Source organism: Venturia canescens, chromosome 2, assembly GCF_019457755.1.
Source record: "Venturia canescens isolate UGA chromosome 2, ASM1945775v1, whole genome shotgun sequence".
NCBI lineage: Eukaryota > Metazoa > Arthropoda > Insecta > Hymenoptera > Ichneumonidae > Venturia > Venturia canescens.
This window is the reverse complement of record NC_057422.1, coordinates 11,401,943-11,428,190: the sequence shown is the minus strand read 5'-3', so window position 1 is coordinate 11,428,190 and position 26,248 is coordinate 11,401,943. Positions and strand designations below refer to the sequence as shown.

At 39.9% G+C, this 26,248-nt stretch overlaps 2 protein-coding genes across 4 annotated transcripts in view; one reads left to right on the top strand and one right to left on the bottom strand.

The window, feature by feature from the left end:
• Nucleotides 1–11,175, top strand: part of AP-2alpha (adaptor protein complex 2, subunit alpha) — a 13,752-nt gene extending 2,577 nt beyond the window's left edge. For all 3 annotated transcript variants that reach the window (XM_043410945.1, XM_043410946.1, XM_043410947.1), the window contains exons 3-14: nucleotides 858–1,069; nucleotides 1,178–1,371; nucleotides 2,022–2,253; nucleotides 2,436–2,544; nucleotides 2,633–3,276; nucleotides 3,372–3,503; nucleotides 3,583–3,780; nucleotides 4,077–4,411; nucleotides 4,599–4,867; nucleotides 4,945–5,089; nucleotides 5,357–5,564; nucleotides 5,726–11,175. In XM_043410945.1, coding sequence (XP_043266880.1) covers nucleotides 858–1,069; nucleotides 1,178–1,371; nucleotides 2,022–2,253; nucleotides 2,436–2,544; nucleotides 2,633–3,276; nucleotides 3,372–3,503; nucleotides 3,583–3,780; nucleotides 4,077–4,411; nucleotides 4,599–4,867; nucleotides 4,945–5,089; nucleotides 5,357–5,564; nucleotides 5,726–5,803 — 2,756 coding nt within the window. In that variant the 3' untranslated portion in view covers nucleotides 5,804–11,175. The remainder of the gene's footprint in view (nucleotides 1–857; nucleotides 1,070–1,177; nucleotides 1,372–2,021; nucleotides 2,254–2,435; nucleotides 2,545–2,632; nucleotides 3,277–3,371; nucleotides 3,504–3,582; nucleotides 3,781–4,076; nucleotides 4,412–4,598; nucleotides 4,868–4,944; nucleotides 5,090–5,356; nucleotides 5,565–5,725) is intronic.
• Nucleotides 9,692–26,248, bottom strand: LOC122405890 (tumor necrosis factor receptor superfamily member 14-like). Its single transcript, XM_043410948.1, has 2 exons — nucleotides 25,899–26,248; nucleotides 9,692–11,965 (listed from the first exon to the last, which is right to left on the bottom strand). The coding sequence occupies exons 1-2, from the start codon at nucleotides 25,962–25,964 to the stop codon at nucleotides 11,489–11,491; spliced, it is 543 nt and encodes a 180-aa protein (XP_043266883.1). The 5' UTR covers nucleotides 25,965–26,248; the 3' UTR covers nucleotides 9,692–11,488.

Sequence of the window (26,248 nt, the reverse complement as noted above, 5' to 3'; positions counted from 1 at the left end):
CAAAAGAAAGGAATAAAGTTTAATAAAAGGCTATGCATTCAATTGACTCTATTGATCGATTATATATCTCTTTATTTCAAACGCCAATTCGTTTACTACTGTTTGATGATTGCTCCATGAATAGCCAGAGATAAATGACTATTGAAGGCGTGGGGAGAGACACGGTAAGCGAGGACCTTGGGGGGCGGAACTGTGATATGGACCTATCTTTTACTCTCTGTCTCGCTTACTCCTTCATGCGAGCAGCCATTGCTGTACTTGTGTCTAATACACGTGATTTTCTTTCAAATTTATTTATCTCTCGGTATTCAGAAAATTCAGTGGGACGTTCCGTTATCCAAAGTATTTATGGTCATGGTCGGAATTAATTGAACATCGGCTGAAATTGCACTTTTTCTACCAACTTCTGTACTGAGATTTTTTGAATGATAAAGTCGGACGTCTCAACCAATTGTTTTGAATGAGGCAATGGCAAAATTTTTTTTTCTAGGAAATGTAAAGCACAATTATGATTCCGCTGTTTTTTAAATAAATTTGATACGCAGTTCGATCAGGGATTCCAATTGATTTTTCAAGCAAAGACCCGTACATAGTGTAGTAAATAAATAAATCAATACATGTGGTAGGAGTCATGTGGCCAGGTGGCATTTTGCCATATTAGACTCCCTGCGATTGCACAATTCTCAAATGTCCTTGGTGCCATGATTATGATGATTTACAAAAAAACACTACTGCATATCCCTATTGAATTTTGAAATGTAGTGACTGGGAAGAGTTTCATAATTGATTTAATAAGAGAAGACTTGTAGGACAATATGCGCGTGGATGTTCCTGAATTTTACTTTTTTAATTATCAGGTAAAAGCAAGGAAGCAGAAATCAAGAGGATAAACAAAGAATTGGCAAATATCCGAAGCAAATTCAAAGGTGACAAAACCCTCGATGGATATCAGAAGAAGAAGTACGTGTGCAAACTTCTTTTCATTTTTCTTCTTGGCCATGACATTGACTTTGGGCATATGGAGGCTGTGAATCTTCTGTCGTCGAACAAATACTCGGAAAAACAAATCGTACGTATTGTATCGTAGATACTTGTAATGCAAAGAATTAATAAAGTCATGGAGGTTTAAAGTTGAAAGAAATGATGAAATGTATCACTCTCTAATTTTTTGTTTCAGGGATATCTCTTCATATCAGTCTTAGTTAACACGAACAGTGATCTTATAAAACTCATTATACAAAGTATCAAGAATGACCTTGGTTCTCGCAATCCGATTCATGTTAATCTTGCTCTTCAATGTATTGCAAACATCGGCAGCAAAGAAATGGCCGAAGCTTTTGGCAACGAGATACCAAAATTGCTTGTATCAGGGTAAGTAAAATCGAACCAAAATCAAATTATAGACAACATGAAAGAAAAATCGACTATACATTCGTACTATCACTCTGTACACAATCACTTTACACTTACGCTCATTGATTACATCTGTGCTCTTCATTTACTCATCACTTATTGGATCTAGGCGGCTGGATATTAGGTAAATTTTTCAGCAATTGCTGAATTTTCAATGCTTCACAACATTTTATGAATATTTCACTGGGTCCAGGGTACACGAACATCGTTAAATACTCATACACTTAGCAATAAAATACGGTAGTTATTGATAAATGTTCAAAAGAGAGGGAAAATCGCCTAATTTCGGGTACTGTTAAGCTGCACGTTATGCCTTGGCCGTTTAAAAATTATCTTGTTAATACTTCACGTCAAGAAGCTGTGTTTACATATGATATTGAAGTTTGGATCTCTGGAATGCATGAAAAGTCCTTTTCCATATTCTTATTTGTTTTTCAATAGTTGTCTTTTTATTGGAAAAAATGTTCACCCTGCAATAACTCGCTGCAGCCATAAAGAGAATTAACCAATTTCCCGGATCATTTGGAAAAAAGAAATTTCTGTGCATTCCAACGATCCAAAAAACAGTCTCCCCTGTTATTTATTTACTTGGTGTACAATTTTCACAGGGATACCATGGACGTAGTGAAACAAAGTGCTGCTTTATGTCTACTGAGATTATTGCGTACAGCTCCTGACGTCGTTCCCGGTGGAGAGTGGACTTCTCGTATAGTTCATCTTCTTAACGACCAACACCTCGGCGTTGTAACAGCAGCTGCGTCCTTGATCGACGCCCTTGTCAAAAGAAATCCCGATGAATACAAGGGATGTGTTAGCCTAGCAGTGTCACGACTGAGTCGAGTGAGTTTTTGATTACTTTTTTCGTCGTGGCAAGTTCACTTAAAAAAGTGAATAAAATGTAGAGGCAAGCAGGAATATTAAAATCATATTAATTGGCCAGCTCAATAGAAACTTTACTGCTAAAAAAACTTGAAAGAGTTTACATTAGAGAATTTCTTGTATATCGTTTCTTTTCTTTTAAGATTGTTACTTCAAGTTACACGGATCTCCAGGATTACACTTATTATTTCGTCCCAGCCCCATGGTTGTCCGTAAAATTACTTCGGCTGCTCCAAAATTACACGCCTCCAGGTATGCCGAATTATTTGAAATTTCAGAGCTCCCGGCCCTCCTCGAAAACGAGTAATAATGTTTGAATTTTCACATTTTTTCAATGCAGCCGAAGATCCAGGTGTACGTGGAAGATTGAACGAGTGTCTCGAGACAATATTGAATAAAGCGCAAGAACCACCAAAGTCGAAAAAAGTTCAACACTCGAACGCGAAAAACGCGGTGTTATTCGAAGCGATAAGTCTCATAATACACAACGACAGCGAACCAAATTTATTGGTACGAGCGTGCAATCAACTCGGCCAGTTCCTCTCGAATCGTGAAACGAATTTGCGCTATTTGGCACTTGAGTCGATGTGTCATCTCGCTACATCGGAATTTTCTCACGAGGCTGTTAAAAAGCATCAGGAAGTTGTAATACTCTCGATGAAAATGGAAAAAGATGTTTCAGTCAGACAGCAAGCGGTTGACTTGCTTTATGCTATGTGTGACAAGAGCAACGCCGAAGAAATCGTTCAAGAAATGTTGAATTATCTTGAAACTGCTGATTATTCGATCCGGGAAGAAATGGTTTTGAAAGTTGCTATTCTTGCGGAAAAATATGCTACGGACTACACTTGGTACGTCGACGTTATATTGAATCTTATAAGGATAGCTGGTGATTACGTTTCCGAAGAAGTTTGGTACAGGGTCATTCAAATAGTCATCAATCGTGATGACGTGCAAGGTTATGCAGCGAAAACAGTCTTTGAGGTAAGGTATTACGATTCTAAAAGAAATTAATCAAATATTTCGCTGCTTTTTTTGTGCAGAATCAACTAAACAATCGTGATATTTTTATCTTTAAGGCGTTGCAAGCACCTGCGTGCCACGAAAATATGGTCAAAGTCGGTGGATACATTCTCGGTGAATTTGGCAATCTCATCGCAGGTGATCAGCGATCTTCGCCTTCCGTGCAGTTCCAATTATTACATTCCAAAGTGAGTTCTAAAAGAGCTGGAAACTGTCCACTGCTTTTCTGCCGCTTTGTAACCTATTTGTGCACATTTTTCTTTACAGTATCACTTGTGCTCTCCCATGACACGAGCGCTATTGCTCTCAACGTACATCAAATTCGTGAATCTCTTTCCGGAAATACGGGGTCAGATTCAAGACGTTTTCAGGCAACACAGCAATCTTCGTAGTGCTGATGCTGAATTGCAACAGAGAGCATCGGAATATCTTCAACTTAGCATAATCGCGTCTACCGATGTTTTGGTATGTTTTTCAATTAACTTTTGTCTTATCTAAATTAAAGCACTGCTACTATTGATTCAATGAAAAAAATCGATTGCTAATTTTTCTGTTTTCATTCGAAAAATAACTAATTCGACAAATGCTTTACTTTTGATTCCTCTCTACGATTATAATATTTTGAAGTCAATTCTTGCAATACGATTAGCAAAAGACTTCCGCGATCATGTGAACCAGAATTTTTAGTAGATCAATATTCTACCAAGATTATTAGTATCGATTCGAACGATTTGCATTGGACATTGAAATTATTTTGACAGGCTACGGTTTTGGAAGAAATGCCAGCTTTCCCGGAAAGAGAATCATCTATTTTGGCTGTTCTGAAGAAAAAGAAGCCTGGTCGCGTGCCTGAAAATGAAATACGAGAGAGCAAAAGCCCAGCCCCGAACACGAATCACCACTCTGAAGCTCCCTCGGCCGTTACTATAGCAGCAATAAACAATTCGTCTGCAGATTTACTCGGTCTATCGACACCACCTTCCTCGCAGCCTACGAGCAATACCGGCGTGTTACTCGATGTTCTCGGTGATATTTACAATACACCAAACAAAGTCGGTGCTACGAACGGTGCTCAAAATACCTACAATCCTAAGAAGTAAGAAATCATAACATAAACTGCTTGCTGTACGATTCATGAATGTGATGAGCCTAAGATAAGAGTGTACGTTGTTGTGGCTCATACATTTTTAACGAACATTTTTTTATGCAAAAGAAAAATTGGTTCAGACATTATTGACAAGTATAAAGCCGGATTATTTATTTGAACGAATCAAACTTTACAGATTTGTGTGCAAAAACAACGGTGTTCTGTTTGAAAACGACCTCATCCAGATCGGTGTAAAATCGGAATTTCGACAGAATCTCGGTCGCATAGGTCTGTTCTACGGTAACAAGACACAATACGCTTTGCACGGTTTTCAACCCCAGTTGTCCTGGTCGGAAGAAAATCAAGCGAAGTTGGCGGTCCAGGTGAAATCTGTGGATCCGGTTTTAGAAGCTGGTGCACAAATACAGCAGATGATTAATGCGGAATGCATCGATGACTACAACGGTTAGCCAAGTCTTTATTTTTATGCTACCAGTCGTTGACTACTCATTATTCATTGTTGTTTTGACGAACCCTTGCAGATACGCCTAGTATGGTAATTTCATTTATATACAACAACGTACCGCAAAAAATAACCATGAAACTTCCATTGACGATTAACAAGTTCTTCGAGCCAACGGAAATGAATGGCGAGTCCTTCTTTGCTAGATGGAAAAATCTTGGCGGGTGAGCATTTTGTTTACACATTTTTATCAGTTTTACAATCAATTATTTGATACAGTTTACTGTTTTTGGAAACATTATTGAATAGATTCTACCAATTCTTTCTTCCCCCTTGAAATGTCGTATGGTTTCTGTAATTTTTTCATGCTCGAATTTTCACGAATTTCATAGATTTTTATCGTCATTCCCGTATTAAGCTTTACCAGTTAGGAATTATCATTAGGTATTGTTAATTCGACCTCTATTTCTCGAATCGGTTTTGGATTTCAGAGCTAATCAGCAACGTTCTCAAAAGATCTTTAAAGCCCAAGCACCGATGGATCTGGTACAGGTTCGCACAAAGTTGCAAGGCTTCGGAATGCAGCTTCTTGACGGCATCGATCCGAATCCCGATAATTTCGTTTGCGCTGGAATTGTACACATGAGAGCTCAGCAAGTTGGATGTTTGTTACGTCTTGAACCCAACAAACAAGCACAGGTGAGCATAATTTCGTGCCGCTTCATAACGACAATTTTTGATAAAATTATTCATTTAATAAATTATAAATTATTCAACTCTCCATTTTTTATTACTTTCCTAAACGATTCGATTTTCTTAATTTATGCGACGAAGAATAATTGTATTTTCCGATTTCACAGATGTTCCGGTTAACAGTACGTTCGAGTAAAGAATCTATGTCTATCGAAGTTTGCGATCTTCTGGTAGATCAGTTTTAAGGAGTTTTTAGATTCTGAGTAATCTATATTTATCATCGTTTCATCGTCGTGTCGTTTTACTTCGGGAGAAAAACATATTGTTGGACGAAACGCGTGACGTCGATTCACAATGTTGAATGCCGACAATGCTAATGATGCGTTGACGAACCGAGCCTGTTGTATCCAAGCTGCTACTCGAGAAGAACCGACCAACAAATCGGCCATCTCATCGAAATGGAGGAAGAGAATGAGAAAGAGTCAGAATGTAGAGAATAGAGTGACCCTGTCAAGATAATAGGGCATTGAGCGGGATTTCCAATTTAAATATCGAAAGCTGCGAATGCGAGTCAGTTGAAACAAAATTCTAGAGATTATATCTTCATCGGTTAAAAATATACGCAGTACTTTTAGAATGCACAATCCATTTGAAATGAGAAGAAAAACAAAATCTGTTCATTTTAAAGCGAACAAAAGTCTTTTTTTGTTTGTTTTAAATGAATTCGCTATGATACTAGCTTTTTATTATGATTTCGTAAAGTAGCGGATCGAGCCAACATTGTTTTCCTTTTATTTTTATCATTCGTCACGAGCACCACCTCAATCATGTAAACATTTGTGACTCGAGCCGCACTGGACTAAGAAATGCTAAAAAGCAATTGATAGGATGAAAGGAAAAGCAAAGTTTACTCTCGAGAATATGACAGTTGGCGTACGATAATTAATGTCAGCGTATGCCTACGAAAATTGCTCGTAACCAAAAGAATTTTCCCCGATCATCGCGCTCCACGAATAAGTTGATGGATAATTGTATTACGTTCATTCATTATTTCGGCACGCATCTCATTTTGTGTTTCGACGGGACAGAAAAAGAGATTAGTTAGCTCGGATGAAACGGCCCGATATTGTAGCTGTATGATATTAATTATTAATTATTTACATTAGAAGAGAAAAAAAATCCTCGTATTTAAAGAAGCTCAAATATAAACGACATGAATAACAACAACAGAAGGATCATTTTCTGAAATATTGTAGATTCCGCTTAGAATTTTTTTGATGCATCGTCTGTTATTTATTTGGTTTTCAAAAAAATTCTTTTAACTCGAGTTAACCGATCGATCCATGACTGGTTGCGACTGTCTCTATACATTATATAAAAATGTTTAAACGATACAAAAATAATGGAAATGATATTTAAAAATTTCACGTTGAAACGATTTTCGAAACTATTCGTTCAAACAGAAGCTCGTACTCGTACGTAATTTGTCTGAGAATTGTATAATCCTGTCTTTTCGCATGTTTCGCTTCTTATTTTGTTCTTCTAAGTTAAAAATACCGAATAGATCAGCTTACAAATTGTAAACATGTTGAAATGTAAATAAGCGAGCTTCAACGATTGTAGGGCTAAATCATAAAAATTGCAATCTTTGAAGCTTTCGTTTCCTTTCTTTTTAATCAGTATATTTCTTATGCTACGGAATCTCGATTCCATGTGGATTTTTTTTTCTCATTCATTCGTTTTTCTCGAGATGCACATTTTTTTCTTTCCGACATCTTTTTCATGATGTTTATAGTATGTAATGATTTATCCCGCATGTGATCGACGTATTTGGCTTTACCTCTCGTGGATGGATGAATTTAATCGATTGGAAACGAACATTTAAGCATTAAAATAGCGGATAATATAATTGTAAAGTATATTTTTTGTCTTCTGACCGTTTGGATGCTGTCTCGAGAGTTTTAAGATTATTGGGATCGATTGTGAGACATAAAAGGGAAAGCCAACCATGAATTAACTTTGCACACCTCCTCTTTCCTCAATTAGACTAGCGTCATTCGAATCTCACTGTGTGTTGTTGAAAATAGCACGTTATTAATGTCGCGATTAATTGAAAGATGAAAAATCATATTTTCGAATGTAAAATCATATTTTTTTCTCCAAATATCAAATTTTTATGTCCTTACGAAGTATGCATCACAAAACCAAAGGAGGTCGTAACCAGTCACGGATACAAAGCGAATCGATCGTGCGCGAAGACTTCTGTCTGTCCCCTAAATAATCCAGAAATCATTTAGGTGATCCGTGCGTTGTAAAAAAAAAAAAACAAAAAACAAAAAACAAAAAACAAATGTAGCCAGTCTTAAAACATTTGGACCCGCGAATGCAGAAATCCACGTAAATATATACGAGATATTTCACACCAATCCAGCGAACTTTTTTACCTGAACCTTGCCAATTCGTTCATTTTTTTCTTATAATTGCATCACCTCTGAGAGAAACCCTGAAATTTTTACAGATTTCTTACAGTCTTTATCGAAATATACTGCCTGTTTGCCGAAATCTCAAAATATTTCAGAGCGTTCTTCAGAGTATTAAATCATATTTGAAAAGTGGATCAACATGGCAAGGGTCAGGGAACAAGCCTCGGAGGATTGACGTGAAGTGCCTAGTATGTGTCTATGAATCTACGAAGAAAAATATATGATCTTATATATAAATGGTATAATTATTAAAATTCGTATAGATATATATATATTATATATATATGAATATATACACATCCCAGAATATTACGAGCGTGAATGCAGCACGATTGTTATGGGTCATATTGGAGATAAAATAAGAAGAAAAGAGAGAGAGAGAGAGAGAGAGAAAACAAATGGAAATCGATTATTAATATATGTGAAAAGCTGTAGTGCGTTTACCGCGATTGCCATAGAGTTTATTTCCAAAGCACTTTATAGCTCTTCGAGGATGTTTGCGCCCAAGTCTCATTATTTCGCCCCTCCCCCTCGATGTATACGTCATTATTATATATGTATATCTGCCCCTTATATTCTCATTCCCTCTCACGTTTCCCCTGCCTGATTGAGTTTATTACTTGAAACAATAATTTAAAAAAAGGAATAATGTCTCGTTTAATGAAAAAATGCAAGTTCGAGGACTACCACTTTTTGTTTTATATACTTTTTTCCTCCCTGTAATAATCAATTGTTTTGTATCGTTGAGCCCTCTATGTACATGTATGTTTGTAAGATCATTATTGATTTATATTATTAAACGATATAATATCTCTCGTACAAACCCCACGTCTTTGCAGTGTTCACCATTATTTTACGTCTCTTTTCATTTTTGTCCTTTCCAATCATCGTAGAAAATCCACCTCAGGGATGAATGACGAAGCAACGTTTGGCCTTTTTTTCTTGTTATTTTTCGAACGTATTTATCAGAGCTTGTGATCACCACGCATCGACGAAAAATTATTCGTTGATTCGAAGCTTTATTGTAAGACGATCGTACAACTCGAAAGTGAAACAAGACTGCCAGTCGTGTAAATCATTCAGCATCGCTCTCGTTTACACACGTATTCGCATGCATGTACAGACCGATCATAATGTCGAGTTTAGAAATAGAATGATGGTTTTCAATGTTTTTTTTTGTTCGAACTGTTTTCTGATGGATCCGAAAAGCGAATTGGAGTTCGGTCAATCATTCGACAGGTTTTGAAAAAATACTTGAATCGCTTACAAAGTTTGAGTAAAATCATGTCCCTGGCATTCCATGGTCGCGTTCTTTTGGTCGAGATTGATTTTTCTGATCGTGTTAAAAGCACAGAAATTAAACGGAGGGGAACGCAGGAAAAAATTCTTGATGAGAGAATTTGCTCAACCGTGCTCATTCGCATTTATCGTGCAAATCAATTTCACATTTTCCTTTGCCACCTGCCAATCGTCTCTTGTGCCATATCATCGAATGCCATCGACTCATACGGGAAGATCTCGAGGCGTGCGTTTTTCGCGTACCTCCTCGCATGTACAAAACACACATTTACACGACGAAAAAAACTGTGCGAATGTATCGAAACGTCGAGTCTGAGCGTATACGTAAAAGGGCTTGAATCCGCGAGTGTGTCGAGTGGAAATCATGCTTTATTTTTCTCTCATGTTTCACATAATATTTAGTTTAGGTTGCAACTGTACAATGAACCCGTTGTCTCCGGGACTGAACCAAAATCATCGTACCTACGAGTTAATCGTAAACTTCTTTAACAATATTTAAAATATACACGATAACACGTAATCTTAAAATGATAAATAAATTACAGAATAAGTGTTGCTGGGACGAGTGTGTCTCTCGATGAGCGTCAATAATCCCAAGCTTGAGTATAACTACGAAGAAAAAATATTCACGCTCCCTATCAAGTCCAAAAGAGATCGAACGAATGCTACGATTTGGCGTTCCCGCAATTCGATAAATAATCGCCAACTTTTCAAGTCTCATTCTTCCTCCCCAAAAATTCAAAGGTTTCCCGAAACAAATATTTCCCCTCCATTTTCCTCAGTGTGAAATTCCCCTCGTGAACGAAGCACATGCTCCTCGTAGAATAATCCTCTTGACAGGAAGTTAAAGCCAAGTTCAAACTTCATACTTTTCCGCCTCTTTATTCCCCAATATGCGAGGATCCTCGTTGGCACAAAAACCGTCGTCTTAAGTGAAAATGGCTCGAGGAACAATAAATAAACATCTCGATTTCTCAATCCCCTTGAAAATACCTTAAAGCCATACAAATTCAACGTTTCAACGACTGTTTTCCAATCCCTGAAACTTTGACAAATAATATTCGATAAAAACGATGACGTGATTGTACGAGCTTTACAAGAGTCAAGGAGTAGGTGCCCGAAACACACGCGATCGTTTGCACTCGTTAATCGCTACACGCAAGACGAAACTGCTTTATTGTTATCATAGGATATAACGACGATTTGCGTTTATATAGTCGGATCGAGAAACCCTCGCAATATCACTATCGCGAAAGCATTTTCCCTGAAGAATAGACATTCGAATGTTCCTCGTCTCGAAAAATATCTTCATTGTAACATTACACTACGAATAGTAGTACATACAGTAGGTACACAGAAATCTATTCGAGGATGAGTAAAGATCTTTGGTTGTATACAAAAAAAAAAAAAAGAAAAAAAAAACCGTTGTATATGTCATCGATTATATTTACATAGTCCAAAAGAGAGACGAATGCTAACATTGATAATAAAGTGGATAATAATATTAATATTCAAATGAATAGTTTATAATTATCGATATAATATATAATGATAAACGAGAGTGCGAAGCTGATCGTTTCTGTACACGTTGTTCGCTGAATAGATGAATTATTATATAAATAGTGTAGGAATAATAACCAACGACGACTAACTATATATAGTGATGAAATAATGGGGAAACTCGATCGGGAGGATACGCGACGACCTCAAGATCCAAACATTTTGTTCGCTGATGTTGGATTTACGAGGTTGGAGAATCAATGATTATAGTTACGAAGCTGTGTAATTCCCGATCGATGTTGAAAATAAATACAATATGTACACTGCTGTTTTAATTGTTTTTACGACGTGGTTTGCTCTTCTCTTTTATTCCTTGTAGAATTTGGGCATCGTGCAACGCCACGTCGAGCTTTTGACTAGGCTTGTTGACGATCAACCACTGCGAATCGTCTTCGCTTGATTTTTTCGCACGTGGATCGTCGTCAGGATGAAAATATTGGTGGAAATGGGTGCACCGGTTTGGTTAAAGGTGGAGATTTTCTGGGTGTTTTACGAAAAACGGGTTTTGGGGTGTTCGCTATTCTGATTTTGCGGAGGGGTCGATTAGATGGATTTTTTAGTTTGGTTGTGAGATATTTTCAGGCGAATTCAGAGCTGCTGCTGCATTGAGTTTTTGGAGGAATCGAATAACTGGGATTCGGCGTCTTCCTCGAGAACGTGCTCCCGCTGCGCTTCGTTCATGCCGGAAAACTCGGGCTCGTTGACCAGCGGGCTTTCCTCCCCTGTGTTACTCGCGTCCTCCGGCGCCAGGAAAACTTCCTTCGCGTAATCTTTGCATTTTCTTCGATAATCAGGGTTCTCCGGAGCCGAACGGTGACAAGAGTCGCAAACGGTGTCCGTGTGCCCGCTCGAGCAAGGCTCAGCCTCGTACAATCCTGGCCCACACCGCGAACATATCCAGCACGGCTGGATGTTGTGGTGCGGACTGTACGTGCCTCGAGGACATTTGCCACATTTGGTGTCACGCTCACTCGTACAACGATTGATCACCCCCCAACCAGGAGCGCATCTGCTGCAGCTCGAATCATCCCGATGATGCCGCATCCGTGGCCTTGACTCTGTCACCTGAAACGAAGAGAGAAATACTCAAGTACTCCGCGAAAGAAATTCCTTGGGATCGCTCCCCAATTCGACGCACGGCTCATTACTTTTTCGTCAACTCAACCTTCGACGGGAATAATTGAGAACTGAGAATAATAAAATTTAGTTGAAACACTCGAAAAATGTTCAATTTTACTCAAATATTTAATCGATATAATATTTATTATATTCCACTAAATACTTTGTTTATCATTCAAATTGATAGCCATTTGGATTAACGAAATTGAGGGTTACGTGACGATGTTACTCTAATTTCATATTTCGTTAGTTAGTGCATCCGAAAACTAGAAATACATACAAACAAAGTTTTTCGTGCCAACAATTGAAATAAAAAGAAAATCAACTATTTGATCAGGCGGAAATTTAGTTGGTTAGTTGAAGAAATAAGCAAACCAGTTTAACTAAATTATACATAAAAATAGTTAAGATTTATAAAATAGATAAAATTTAGTTAAGCTGCATGAAGAATAAATCTATCAAAATTATTTGTTACTTTTCACAAATCGTGTTTTCACAAATTTTGCGTTATGTTGAATTGACCAGTATGATTCGATTTACAAACCATTTATCATTCTCGGCAAAACCGTTTAGATACTTCAGTACTTGATATTCGAATAAATACATGATAAAAGTGTAAGTGAATTAAGTAGAAATGAACAAATGTTTCGAGTCCTTCGAACCAAAGATTTGGTTTCACTCGTTTGGTTAATTCACACAAACAAAAACATGTTAGTTAGGTAAAGCAACAAAAATATCGACTAGAGGCATTTAGTTGTAACAGCGATTTTTTTCTGTGTGAAAAAAAAGAGGATTCCCATGCAGCTCTCGAAAAATGTGTTTATTGGTAAACAGTCGCAGACGATCACTCGAGATGAATAAATGCACGCGAGCGGATCTCGGGCGAAAAGGATTTTCGACTTTTGTGTCCCCCAGATTTCTCGAGACGGATAGTCTTCCGCAGATTTATTGAAAAATTGAAGTCCCGCGGAGATTGAAAAATCAGAAATTCTCCACACCGCAATTAGCGGATGATATTCACGAAAAAATAAAGGAGCAATGGAAGGTTTCGAGGAAGAAGATGGAAAAGGGTTGTTCTTCGTAACTTTGTTCTCATGATTTCTATTCAGCGGGTATATAGAGTATTGTGCTGCGCGCTGTGCTGTATAATGATCAGAGCTCTTTGGATCGCCGTTGGCGAACAGGTGCACGTGAAAGACGGGGGCCAGCTGACTTTGAAAACACCTTGCGCCCGCCCGGTCCCAAGTCGTTTCACCTGAGCTACAGCGGTGCGACTGCAATATCACTATAAGTTGAGCCTGCTCCTTTATTTCGCTGGCACTCGCCCACCCTCGGGGGAGGGATAGACTCGATAAGAATCCTCTTCTTGCTTCGGGAAGAAGTACGCGCGCGGTAAGCCAGCGGCTTTTGCTCTCGTCGCGTCCAAGTTTTTTATCCTTTATAGAAACTGTGCCAAAGGTCGATTTGAAAAGTCAAAGAAGTATAAAATGACTCTGAAGTCGAACGAAGCTCGTTCGTCAGCGCGTGTATTTGGATTTTTCCGAAAACTGCGCTTCGCACCGTTCGTTTTCGAGCAACTTTTCGCAGCGAGCGCACCTGACCTGGCGATGATTGCCGGGGGCGTAATTACTGGGATTTTTTTGACGTTTCCGTGACGCAGTCCCAATTAACAAAACCGAACAAAACATTCTTGCGTTGCGCAGAGTCGGATTTGAACGGCGGGCGGGCACAGTCGTTTTGAGGAGCCGGGGAAGGTTGAGCGCGGCTTTTGGGCCCATCTGTACGCACATGAATCTTCAATCGTGCAAAAATTTCTATTCGCATCGTGAAAAAAAAGGCGTCTCGTTAAGGCCCAGAAGGGCTTTCGAAGCCCATCTGCCACTATCGCGTATTATGATTCTCACGGTACGACCATCGCGAGTCCTCTCTCTCGAGCAGGCTCTCGGAGGATAAATATCGCCTCTCGTAATGAATTATTACAAGCCCGGAGCACCGCGTCTCAATGTCCTGTTCCGTTTCCTGATGCGAAAGAATCTCCTCGTACCTTCCCTTTTTTTTCGTTTTTTTTTCGGTCTCCGCGCTTTGTTTCTCACAACGAGAAACGCTCCATTTCAACTTGAACCTCTTCCAAACTAATATGAAGCGGAGAGTATCCCCTCGAGGGTCTCCTCTCGAGCCTCTGCCCGTCGATGAACTTTAGTTGCGGGCGGACGCAAATCGCTCGACAGGAAAATCGTTTAACAGCCTGCCGGTATCGAGTTGTGAGGAAAGTTCTTACAACACTGCGAATATCCCATTAATGGGCAAAACGACGGTTTTGGATACGCAATTTCAAGTCCACCGAATCTGGCGTTCACTTTGTTAAATTCAATGAAATTCTTCATTATTTTTACGGTTTGAGTTAGAAGTCAAGAATTTTTGACGTTTCTCTTTTCTTTCAAATCGATTTTCGTATCGTTGCTGCACTTGAATAACTATATTATCGCCAATAAAGGTGTCCTCAATGTCTCAGCTTTCCAGAACACTGGCTATGAGCTCTTTTTTCCCTCTCAGTTTTTCCAAGATGGCGGTTTTTGCAAAACAGCATGATGAAAATTTTCATGATTTTTTACCTCAAAAAGTATCAAATCGACAAAAGAAATGTATAGAACGGAAAGTGTTTAGAATCATTCAAAAAGCACGTGTGATTTTTAAAAAAAATTTCTAGCTATTTTCGAATTTTTCAATTTTGACGATTTGAAAAATTTCATAAATTGTGAAAAAAATCACACCTACTTTTCGGAGGATTCTAAACACTTTTTCTTTCATACATTTTTTCTTAAAGTTGAGACTTTTCGTCGCGTTAATTATGCGGGCCAAATGAAAATGTCGATATTATTGAATCCAGACAAATTTTTTGTCTCTCGTTATAAATAACGAAATGAGAATATCCCGTTTCAAATTTAGTCAGTGGGTGCAAATAAATTTGAATTTAATTTCAACATTTTTTCCATCCGCATGAAAAAGGCTGAGAATTTATCCGAAAAATCTTGAGGCATTTGACGGCGAGTAAATATTTTCCAGAAGGATTGATGAATGGAATGACGATGGAATAAAAATATCTTAGCGAGTCGATGGGGAGTGAAGAGAGTTCGTAAGGACACAGCTGTGTGGCGATTTTATGGAGCAGCTGCGTCGCAAGATCGGCACGCGTCAGCGGTCTCCAAAATTTCGAAGGCGAATCGTGCAAGCACCCGGCCCTCCCGCTGGCTTGTAAAAAATTGTTATTTCCTTCTGCCGCGATGAATATTGAGTTTTATCGAGGCGAGGAAAAAAATACAGCGCCGTTTGGTCGCACGAGTGCTGGGGACCCGAACCTCCTTCGACACATTCAATCGTCCTACTTTTACTTTGCCACCGATATTCTGACACTCTGCGCATCTCGATGTGCAACGAGGTGACACTATTTTAGGCTGATCTCACTCCTCTGTGCCGTTAATTTCTCAAGTGCTTATGAATCCAAAATTTATTCAAATCAACGCCGGACGGTCGGGGAAGTTGGCGCAGGGCAGAAAAACGTGACGCGTGCTTGCGGGGGGACGAAAAAATGGAAGAAGTAGCTCGAACAGAGGAAAAATGCAGAATTTATTGATGCAAGTATTTCCATTAAAAATTCAACGTGAAAAATCGAGCGTGAGGCTTTTTCTCTGGTAAATGGAGCGAAAAGTATTTCAGCGTGCAATAAAATGAGAGCGTTTTAACCATTTTTATAATATGCAGGCATCAGAGACGCGAGCTCTGTACCGCTGGGCCGAAATTTTCTGAATTTTATCCAGGAGCTGAATGCAGAGCAATAGAAGAATATTTTTGTGGGTCAAATTGAAGAGTTTTCCATAAAAAATCGTCCCATAATTATTTTTTTTGAATACTTTGCAAATAAATTCCCGTTATTCATACTGAACATAATTTTTAAGTGCACAGCAATCTACGTACATTTATGGGCGCTCATTTCGCCTCATTTTTCTGAAGAAGCTACCGTGGATTTTGTGTGAAGGGGTTGAGACTCGACGCGCTCGCTCTAATTGGACAGGTCATACGTGTGTAGCACGCACTTTTTAATTCAAGTACTTTGCACACGTATATACGTGTGCACGCGAAAGGGGACGTTTTCAGGGTTGAAGGGTGCCGCGGAGACACTTCCGATAGACCTCTTCACTTTTTTACTGCTTCACAGAGCAAGGGCTCGAACCTTCGACCTTCGAAATCGAGGCGCTTTGGCTACGCGTAGCGAAAGCAATTAGCGAATAATTCACGTTCCAGTGCAAATTTCATCGAAACAGAATCGAGGGGATTTTATCCGTTTTCCGTACAACTCAAAGCGCTCCGGAAATTCCACATGAGTTTTGAGGTCTCGATAAAATTTCATGATAAAAAATGTATCACTGACCGCAGTGGTGAAAACTAAAAAATTGTATTCCTCGTTACGAAAGAGAAAACTTCGCGTTCGAAAGAGTGACGAAAAGCAACTTCCGTTTTCCTCTGGCTTGCAGCAGCCATAAATTACCACGTGCCTCTCGTTGGCAAAAGAGGGTGGCCAAGTACGATTGTTATGCTCTGACAAAAGCAGCAGGTACGCGAGTGGGTGCCCGGAGACGCTTCCGGTGTAGCGCTAACAATCAGTAGCGAAAAATAGTATAAAGTGGGCCAAGCAGAATTTTGTTGTAGTGGCTGGGCGATGCGGTTGTGCTGGAAAAGTCTGGATTTTATTGCTCCAGATATTCTGCTATCCTACGCTCTTTTTTCCCCCGCACACTGTGGAGCTTGCAAGAAAATTTAGAAAATCGAGTTCGTCCCTGTAAAAAAGCGACGAACGCAGGCAACACACGTGCGAGTTTTTAATATTCCTCGCAATCCCGGTCACGGTCGAAGAATACAGGAAAACGCAGGGTGCACTCCCGAGCCACCTTGTACAAGACAAATTCTGCGCAAGAACCACGTGAAAAAGGGGACTGACTTTTTCCTGTTTGCTCCTCGCGAAGACTGCTGTAGGCTCAGAAGCACAGCGGTGCATGGGTAGTACAATGGGATCATGCAACCTGGGACAGGGGGCCCACTTGTTAGCGCACGTGTAACGTCTCAAGGGGTGCATTAATTTCGGAGAATTCTTAAGGGTGTCTGCCACTACATAAAGGTAAAAAGAACGATGGAAATTTCACGAGCTCTAAGTTCGTAAATGAATGTTCACAAGTTTCTTCAGCAGGGATGTTTTCAGAAATTCGGTTTAAGCGAATCGTAGTCTCCGGGGAAATGCGTAAGCTCTATAAATTATTTATCATCCTCATACGCGAATACGTTATTTTGTGTATATACGCGGAGCTCCGTGTGTATTTAGGAAAAAAGAAATGTCAGGGTCGGCGGTGCCTCGATGAAAATTTGAGAAAAAACAACGCTCTCGAGCCTTCTACATACGGAAGTACCAATCGAAAATGATTTTAAAGTAGTCCGGCCGTTCGATAAAGTACAATGGTCTACTTTTTTGCGGTAAACGATAATTTAAGGTCCCCTCATACGATAAGCACAGTCCCGGGGCCTCTTACGTGGCTAAATTTGGAATTATTTCATTTACAATTTTGAGTTTTTAACACGGTTTCTTATGGCAGCAATTGCAATAGTATTAATCGTGAAAAAATTTTACGGTGTTGGAGCTTCGGAAAAGTTTATATCGTGAAGAAAATTTATCACAGATTCCGTTTGTTTTAAAAAAAAAGAATATTATCTTACGGGGCTTTTGAGAAAGAAAAGTCGAAAAATTCGAGAATCACGGAAATTTCCATCAAATTTATTTTTGAGGCTGACTCACGTGTTTTCATTCGTCTAGCAGCTTCGCTCTTTTCAAATGAATTGACCATTCCTTTTTCTCGGTGCCATTACACCGATATAAACTTTCTATTGCGCAGTAAAAATGTTCCCAAGGTTGTGTGTATTTCAGATGTCAGACCCGATAATTAACTAGTCAAATTGAATTATAAATTTTATCTTTCATGCTAATTTTAAAGCGTTTTATTACATTCTCATGATAAAAATATTCTCAATGTAAGTGTTTGATAATTTTATTAATAACTCAGACTTCAAATTAGTCAAGACGAAGTAGTTGCAAATTTGACTAGTCATAGAACGGCCGAACTACTCTAATCAGAGATCCCCTCAGAACCGTATCGCTTGCCCAGGCAAATTTCGAGGCTCTTTCGACTCGATCGAGTCTCAAATGTTTCGTTGATCGAATTCGATTTTTTTGACAGCATTTTCCCGACGATCGTGCAAGAATGGAGTGAAAACACTTGGTACCTCAACAAGAGGATACACAAACTTAGCTCGTGCAAAAGTCAGTTTCGTCGTTGTACAGCTGCGGAAAGTTCCATTTATTCATCGGAAACATCTGCACATTTGCATTGCCAAGAGTTATTCGCAACGTTCCGAAATATACATATGTAAGAATTGCTGTGTGCATTTGTACCCGGACATAAATATACGACAGGAGCAGGGGACTTTACATGGACGTCTAGTCGCAAGTGTCCCAAGTAACTTTACGGGGCGTCAGAGCCAATTACGTCTCGGTCTCACGGAAGGTGCTCTGCGAGGACGAAGAAAAGTTGCTAACCGGGAAAGTGTCGTGTCAATGTGTATATATGCATGAGTAATATGTATAAGCAAACATTGGTGCACACGAGGGAAATACGTGACTCGAACTGGATGACTTTCTTTTGCTGCTGCGTTTCCACAATTCTTACGATTATTTTAATCTTTCATTTGTATCCAAGGTGCATATTCATGGATGCTAAATTTCAAGAGTACACTCAATTAGGCCAGTTTACCGACAGCGAAATAGCGCGGTATTAAATGCGCGTTATGGAAAAGCTAACGACCGATGGGGGTCTGATCTCACCTGGCTTTTTTGGCTCAGAAATAACGGATGACGACAGTCCATGAATCTTTCTAATGGAATTTCGTTATTTTGTTGTTGTTTTTTTCGTAAAATCACTAGAATTGGGAAACCTTTTGAGTAAGCTCGAGTGGCAAAGAGCTCGGTTCATGGCAGGTATCGCGTGAGATCAGAATCTGTTACTGGATAAAATATAGTTTAATCGACGAATAGACTACAATAGGAGGAGCCGTGGAAGCGTGATCATCGCGGAGATAAAGAAGCGCTGTACGAAACTGATGGACTCGTCCATTTTGTAGTTGAACAGACGACAAGTTTATGGGGCAAAAAAGAACACTTGTGGAAAGCTGGACATCGTACAGTTTTTTCCTGGCTAAAGGGGGTGAAGGGCAGTCAAGAGTGGGGGAGATCGTCCGTCGGCGGACGTGAGGTCGGTTATTCGTTCACGGAGTCCGGAAGGAGTACATTTCCGTGGTCTCTGGACGACTGTAGGTCACGCCACAACGACGTTTACATCCGGTTTTTCGTGTACGTACAACTCGTGAATTTTCAACGTCGACTAAACGCCCAAGCGCACACATTCCCTCAGTTTTTTCCGACTGATGACAAACCTAGAAAATTCGTGGCAACATTCCGTTCGTGAATAAATAAATTTGACTTTGCGCTATGAACGCCCGCGAGGGAAGCCAGCACGCTCGGATGCAGGCGCTCGACGTTTCAACATCCTTCGACGAAACATCGACGGAGAATTCACCTCCCTCGGGCCATTTCCATGTGCAATAATTTCGTTAGGTACGCCTCGTAGCTGTTGCGGGGCAGCTCACGAAAGCGTGAAAAGTCGGGGGCAACAAGGGGACCGGAGCCGCACAGTGTCTTTAATTTTTAATTGCGTACATCGAGACCGGAATTTGTCGTTCTCCTTGAAAAACGATTTACGGACGAGGCTTCTCGCGCGTCGCGGCGTTTTCTGCACGCGGAGCGACGCTTCCCTGCCATTTTCAAGAGCTCCACTTTCCGTTGATTCCCATCCGGGGACGTTGAAATGAAGAAATTTATGCGCGGATTTATTTGACAGCGGAATTTTCGTTAGCGCACTTTTACAGCTCCCTGTCGACGTTTTTTTGCACACGATTCTCTTCTCAATACACTTATTTTGCAGAATATCAAGCTTGAAGGCACCGCCGCGGAAAGTGAAAATCACGAGTCTCGCAGGATCCTCGTGGGAGGCACTTTTTTCAAACAAAAGTTCCTGCTCAATTGTTTTCCTACTGAATCGGAAACGCTATTCCAGCCTGTAATGTATGCACGTGCGTGCAGCAGAAGCTTTTGCTCGAGTTAGCACACACTGTGAATGCCCTCCGGGGGCGCGCGCTACGTTCCCATGCCATACTAATGAGAAAATCGTGGCAAAGTACGACATTTCGCAATAAACTCTCCAGTTATTTCCGACTTGGAATCGCTGCAGCCGATTCGACAATTATTCGTTTCGCGGGGCGCGGGAACAGTTTCACGAATTTCTCTAAACACGAACGCAAAGAGCATTTTGCAATGGTCCAAAGTTCAGAGAGACTATGAATAACTCAATTTTCCAAATTTCGATTGAAGTTCTGCAATTTCGTTATTCGTTACACCGCTAATGAGGCATTAGCCGAGCGATGTCCGCGGGCTTTTGGTGCCCGGGAAAAAATTGACGTCCTCGTCACGTATTTTCACAGCGAGCCGAACACACTCGGCCTCGCGCAGATGCCGATTTCTCGCTGCTTCCCTTCCATCGCTGATGTTTTCAATTGACTTTTTTTCAAAACAGCACAGCACTGGGAATCAATCGAGAGCGAGACAAAAATGTAATTTGTTCGCAGCTCTTAACGAGCACGAACAATTTAACAACAAAAAGACTTTTTCTCTCCCATGAATACGTGCCACGGGGCGAGTTACATTTTTTCAACACGCACCCGATCGCTATCAGTATGGTAATTCCATCAGCGCCAACCTCATGCAATGCGATGGAAAGAGAATGCTCGCGGAGTGATTAAAACGCGCTCTGATTTCCTAGTTTCGGTGCAAACGGACTCAAGTTACGGGGCTGTTACTGTGTCACCGCCTTTTTCCTGTTGGCGCACAAGATTGGCTGTCGTCGAAGAATTAAATCCCGATATCAACGATCGAATGGAAATGAATTTACAAAAAAACCAAATACGCTTATCCCCGAGTGCCGAACAACGGGCTACTCGAAATACTTGAGAAGGAAACTTGCACTTGTATCGAAGACTGATAATTGCACGGATGGAAAATCCCATTCAGAAGTATTGCTGGACCGGTTATTTTGGCCGAATAAAAAGTTTTTTTCTCGCTCATTCATTCCCGTAGATCGCTGGCCGGAGCTTTTGAGACGGTCTGTACAGTGATTACATTGCGCTCTCACTTCGATTATTTACGACGTTCAGACGACCGCAAGTGACACTTGAAAGTAGCGGTTGCACGTACAGAGAGTCTATGTGTTATGACGGTGGTTGCAGAAGCAGTATGCAAGCAGTTGAAAAACCTCAGTGGCCTTGACCCGAGCACCGAGGCCACCGATATACGAGCAATAAGATTTGCAGGCACAGCCAGCCCGAGCGCGACGCGTTTCCGTTTTGTCTCTCCCCCATCAATTGTTTTATCTTTTATCCTGCCCATTTAATCGACGCTAATAACACATGCTCGCGGTATTAGATTTGCGATAAAATGAGCCTTGTCACTGCATTCGTGGCGTCCATGATAACCTACGAGCGAGCGATCCTGCGCGTATATCATCGCAGAACCGATGATAAGCTCCGGAAATTATACGCTTTGGATTATCCTTGTCGTACGTTCCTGCGGGAGCAGATAAAATGTCGAAGACCGAGTATATGTTTCGGGCATTCCGGACCAAATCGACGACTTTTGAACCCGAGCATCTTTTTTGAAATTTCTTCTCACGACTCTCGAGTAGTTATGAATCTTTTTAAAAAGTGGAGTTATTCTTGTTCAAAGTGACGCAACGCTTTGGAAAATTGACTTATTGGGAGGTTTCCATTGTTAAGTATTGTCTTCGAATGTACTTTTCAGAAAAAAATATCAAAATGTCATACGGATCCATGTTCAACGTTTTTTTTTGAGAATTTAGATAAATAACGAAAATTTTGGGATTATCGACATTTTTTATTTGTTTTTTCATTCCTCCATAAGAAACTTTGGCATTCTTTACAAGTTCTCTGAAATTTTCAAAGTCGGCTCTTTTCGTTTTTTATTCTTTTTTTTTTCCACGAGGAAAAAAGTTTTTTTTTCTTCAATTCAGCTTATTTCTGATGACACACCACTTCGGAAAATCTTCTAAGATGTACCGAGAATCTTAAAAGTTGAAAAACAATGATAATTGTAAAAATTAAAATCGTAATTATTGGAAAAATATCAATTTATTCCGAGGCAATCGGAAAAAGTTAAAGACAGCTCTGAATATTTTTTGATTATTTTTATTTTATAAAAAAAAAAATTTTTTTAATTCTGAAAAACTTCTTCGGTACGGTAGAAAAAGTTGAAAAAGTTTCCGCCAAATCGAAAACAGTCGGATTCAAAAGTCGTCGATTTGGCCTGGAATGCCCGCAATTTACATTTGAATCGAGACAGAAAAACAGGAAAAGAAGATGATGAAACGCAGCAGCGATAATACATCAGTATTATGATATCAGGAATGAACGAAATAATTGAAATTCGGTAAAAAGTACCTAAAAGAGAAATTTGATGCAATTAGAAATATTCAAATCCGCGTATCATTGTCAAACGGCTCGACGAAGATGATACACGAGTTACGAAGTTGGATCGAATGCCACGCGAAACGTGAATTTCGCTATATATCTATTCATTCGAGAAGTGAACTATGCATGCGCGTACTTTATTATGCAACGGGGAATAATGAAGGGAATAACAAAGGCAGAGAGAATTGTCTTGAGACTCTCGCTCCCACGGGATCTACCACAAAAGAGAGCCCTTGCTTGAGACTTTTAACAAGTCCTGGTACTCCGAGTTAGCCCTCTCAAACCATAATTCTTCGCGAGCTTCTCGATGTACATTTACGTAAAAGGTTTAGCGCGTTGAAAAAAGACGTAAGTTGGGATATCGAGGATGCGAAAATTCGTGAGTTGAGCCCTTCCAGATGGCGATGTATATTTAATGCAGGTCGTAAGGCGATGGGATCGGCTCCCTTGTATGTGAACCGATCTTATCGTTCGTCTATAGCTATAGTTATCTATTTATACACGTTTATGTTGCGAGGCTTTTTATGCAGCGCTGTGAGATCGCGCTCGATCTAAACTGCAGCTTCCTGCGTCTGCTTCAGCTGCGCATGCATTTTTTCGTTTTTCGTATCTTCGCATATAAAACAGCATCGCTTGAAATTTTACTCTTTTGGGGGCGCTTAATTCATTGATAACTTTATAAAATATTCGAGTCTGTTTTTAGAGACGAATTTATTTAAAAAAAAGCTCCTCTCGTAAAAGAGTTGATGGGGAAAAATATCGTTCTTCGTATCATGAGCGAATGTCGCGTGCATTAGAACTAAATTACGTCCCAAGCGTGTGCTACAGCAAAATCTAATTTCTCTAATGACTCTCTCCCTCTGCGGAGCGCAACATACGAAACATTCTAATTAAAAGCACGTTGCTCATTTTCCAGATACAGCCGTAATTTGAGACGAAAATTTACTCAAAGATTCCTATTTTCAGAGGATTATGCGATCCGATGGTGGAATCAAATGAGCAACACACCGATTCTGATTGTATTTTCATTCAGTTATCTCCTTCGCTCCGCAATCCTTCTGATTGCGTTAATCCCTCCAATCCAAATGCCTCGCGGATAAGAATACTCGAAACTCTAAATTACTATTTCCGCGGTATTCTATAAAAATGCAGAGATTCCATTGAACAGAGTAGAATCAAAAGCAATGGAACGGGATTAGAAAATTCTATTAAGGTCACTTCCTAATTCAAGATACTATCATCCTAAATTAATGTCAGAGTTATTAATTCAAAATTGTAAATACATTTTATCAACTTATCTTTTTGGCGAATTAAATTACAAGCCCTCAATTAGTCTGGAATCCATCACTGACTGAACCCAAAATTTCATTCATCCCTGGCTAAAATACCATACTTTTCTGTGTAGAAAATCGCTTTAGAGAGCGCCAAGGGAAATGGATCAAGAAAAAAGTGTTAATAAAAAGACCGAAGGCTATGCCAGGAATGGCCCGAGCCAAGAAGAAACAAAATTCCGAAATAAGCAAATGTGAGGTTGTACGAGTGCTCATTTTACCAATTTCGTTCAATCTTTAACGCAATATACAACCTTTATTACTGGTAAGACAAATCGTTTCGATTTTTTCCCAGACCTTCATTATATACTTCATTGTTATTGCGTACGTCTTCCATAAGCTTCGTAAGAAGCGTTCATTCGTTGTATGGAAAGATAAACGACTTTTTAAGCACAGTCCCCTGTGTATTTTTCCTCATATTTAAATACCTTTATCTAAATAACCAATAAGACGAAGCCTTTAAAATTTGATATGCGTGTCAGTCGACTAGCCATAAACTCTGTCCAAATTTCAAGACTTTCTTAAGAAAATCGTTTCGTGCATGAACTACCTTAAAACTGGCATCCCTTTCTCATTACTCCGTCATACGATTGCTCCCGTCTTCACGAATCTTTGACAGCCTTTTCAACAAGAATTTCATTAATTTATAAAAATTGATGTTTCTTCCGCGCCACCGATGAAACAGTAATTTTTTCATACTCCATATCGCAGGCAGAACTTTGTTTTTATCGCGCAGACAGCAACGTTTCGGATGAATAATCGCGACGCCGGAAGAGACGATCCAGGCTTTGTCCAACGGTTTGTTTACCCAGGGCGTTTCGTTCGATTTCATCGAACAATCGAGGAATCTCGAGCGTGCGAACGGAACCGAGAAAAGAGCTTTTTCATCTTTCCCCTCCCCAGTATCCTCCGCCCCTCCATTCTCCGTTGTACATTCATTTGTACACGATCATTATCACGGACGGAAATGGTGTCGCGCGCGATGAGACTCCCCGAAGCCAACAATTTCCGTCTACTTTTCAGTCCCCCATGCATACCCAAACGTATATGTGCGTGCGCACATATATTCATATGCACTCGCTCGAATGGATAATAAATATATACGAGCGCGGCTATAACGCATTATATGAATTTCTATCACACATACGACATATCGCTCCGGCAGGAGAGACAACTTGTTTACGCTGGACTAGCGAAGCGCATCGACATTGACCGGTCGAGAGTAAAATGTCCAATTAAGGCACAGTCACTTTTCAGCATTCGATTGCAATTAGTAGTTCGATAATATTCCCTTTTTTTCTCATTTACGTTTCATACCGCGATCGAGGAATACGACGAAGCTTGCATTATTGGGGACTGCAAACTGCTCATATAACTATTTCTGTCTTCATTATTTCCTGAGATCGCTCTGTAGACATTGGAATTGTATTTTCTATTCGTAACGCGAGCAGCAATGTTCCGTGTCCTCCCGGGACCCTTGAAACTCATTTTTTATACAGGCGGACATCCGGTTCAATGATAACACTCAGTTTTCACTAGGTTACGATGAACATTCAAATTTTGGGTAAATGGGTCAAGGAATTTAGAAAAAAATGCTGGCTGGCGGTCGCGGTTACTTGGAACTTGGATTGGGGAATTTTTTGTATGTTGAAAATTCGTTTACACTGAGAAGGGAATTCAATTTTGTTGAACATTGGATTTCGTTGAAACTCGATTAAGCCAGCGAATGCTGAATGGGAAGTTTTGTTTGTTTAACAATCATCAGATCGTAGTAGCTCGAATTCGTTTCGGTATGTTGGTGAAATATAATTTTAAAAATAGTGTTTTATGCGAGTGATAATGCCGATAAAACTCACCTGGATAAAAGCGACGACGATTGAGATTGCAAGTAAAATCGTCGATAATTTTTTCTCGGTAAACATGTCGCCGTTCGATTCACGATTTTCCCGCGAATCCTCAATTTCTTGAGATGAGCACTGACCACTCGTGAGATTAAATCGACGATGGATATGAAGCTCCGTTAAGTTTATAGACCCGTTAAGATATTGGTCGAATCTTCGGTTAAATCCGATGTTTTTTTAAATGTCGAAACGAATACTCGGAGAAATGTGTAACGATGTTACTTCGTGCCCGGTCCTGTGCGGAATGAAGCGAACGAGAGAGTTGCACGAAGCAGCTGCTCCGCCACAGACGCCGGACACGCGGT

Coding starts and splice junctions, on each gene's coding strand:
- LOC122405890 (XM_043410948.1), bottom strand. CDS start 25,964: ATGTTTACCGAGAAAAAATTATCGACGATTTTACTTGCAATCTCAATC. Junction 11,966..25,898: donor TCGTCGTCGCTTTTATCCAG/GTGAGTTTTATC, acceptor TCTTCGTTTCAG/GTGACAGAGTCAAGGCCACG.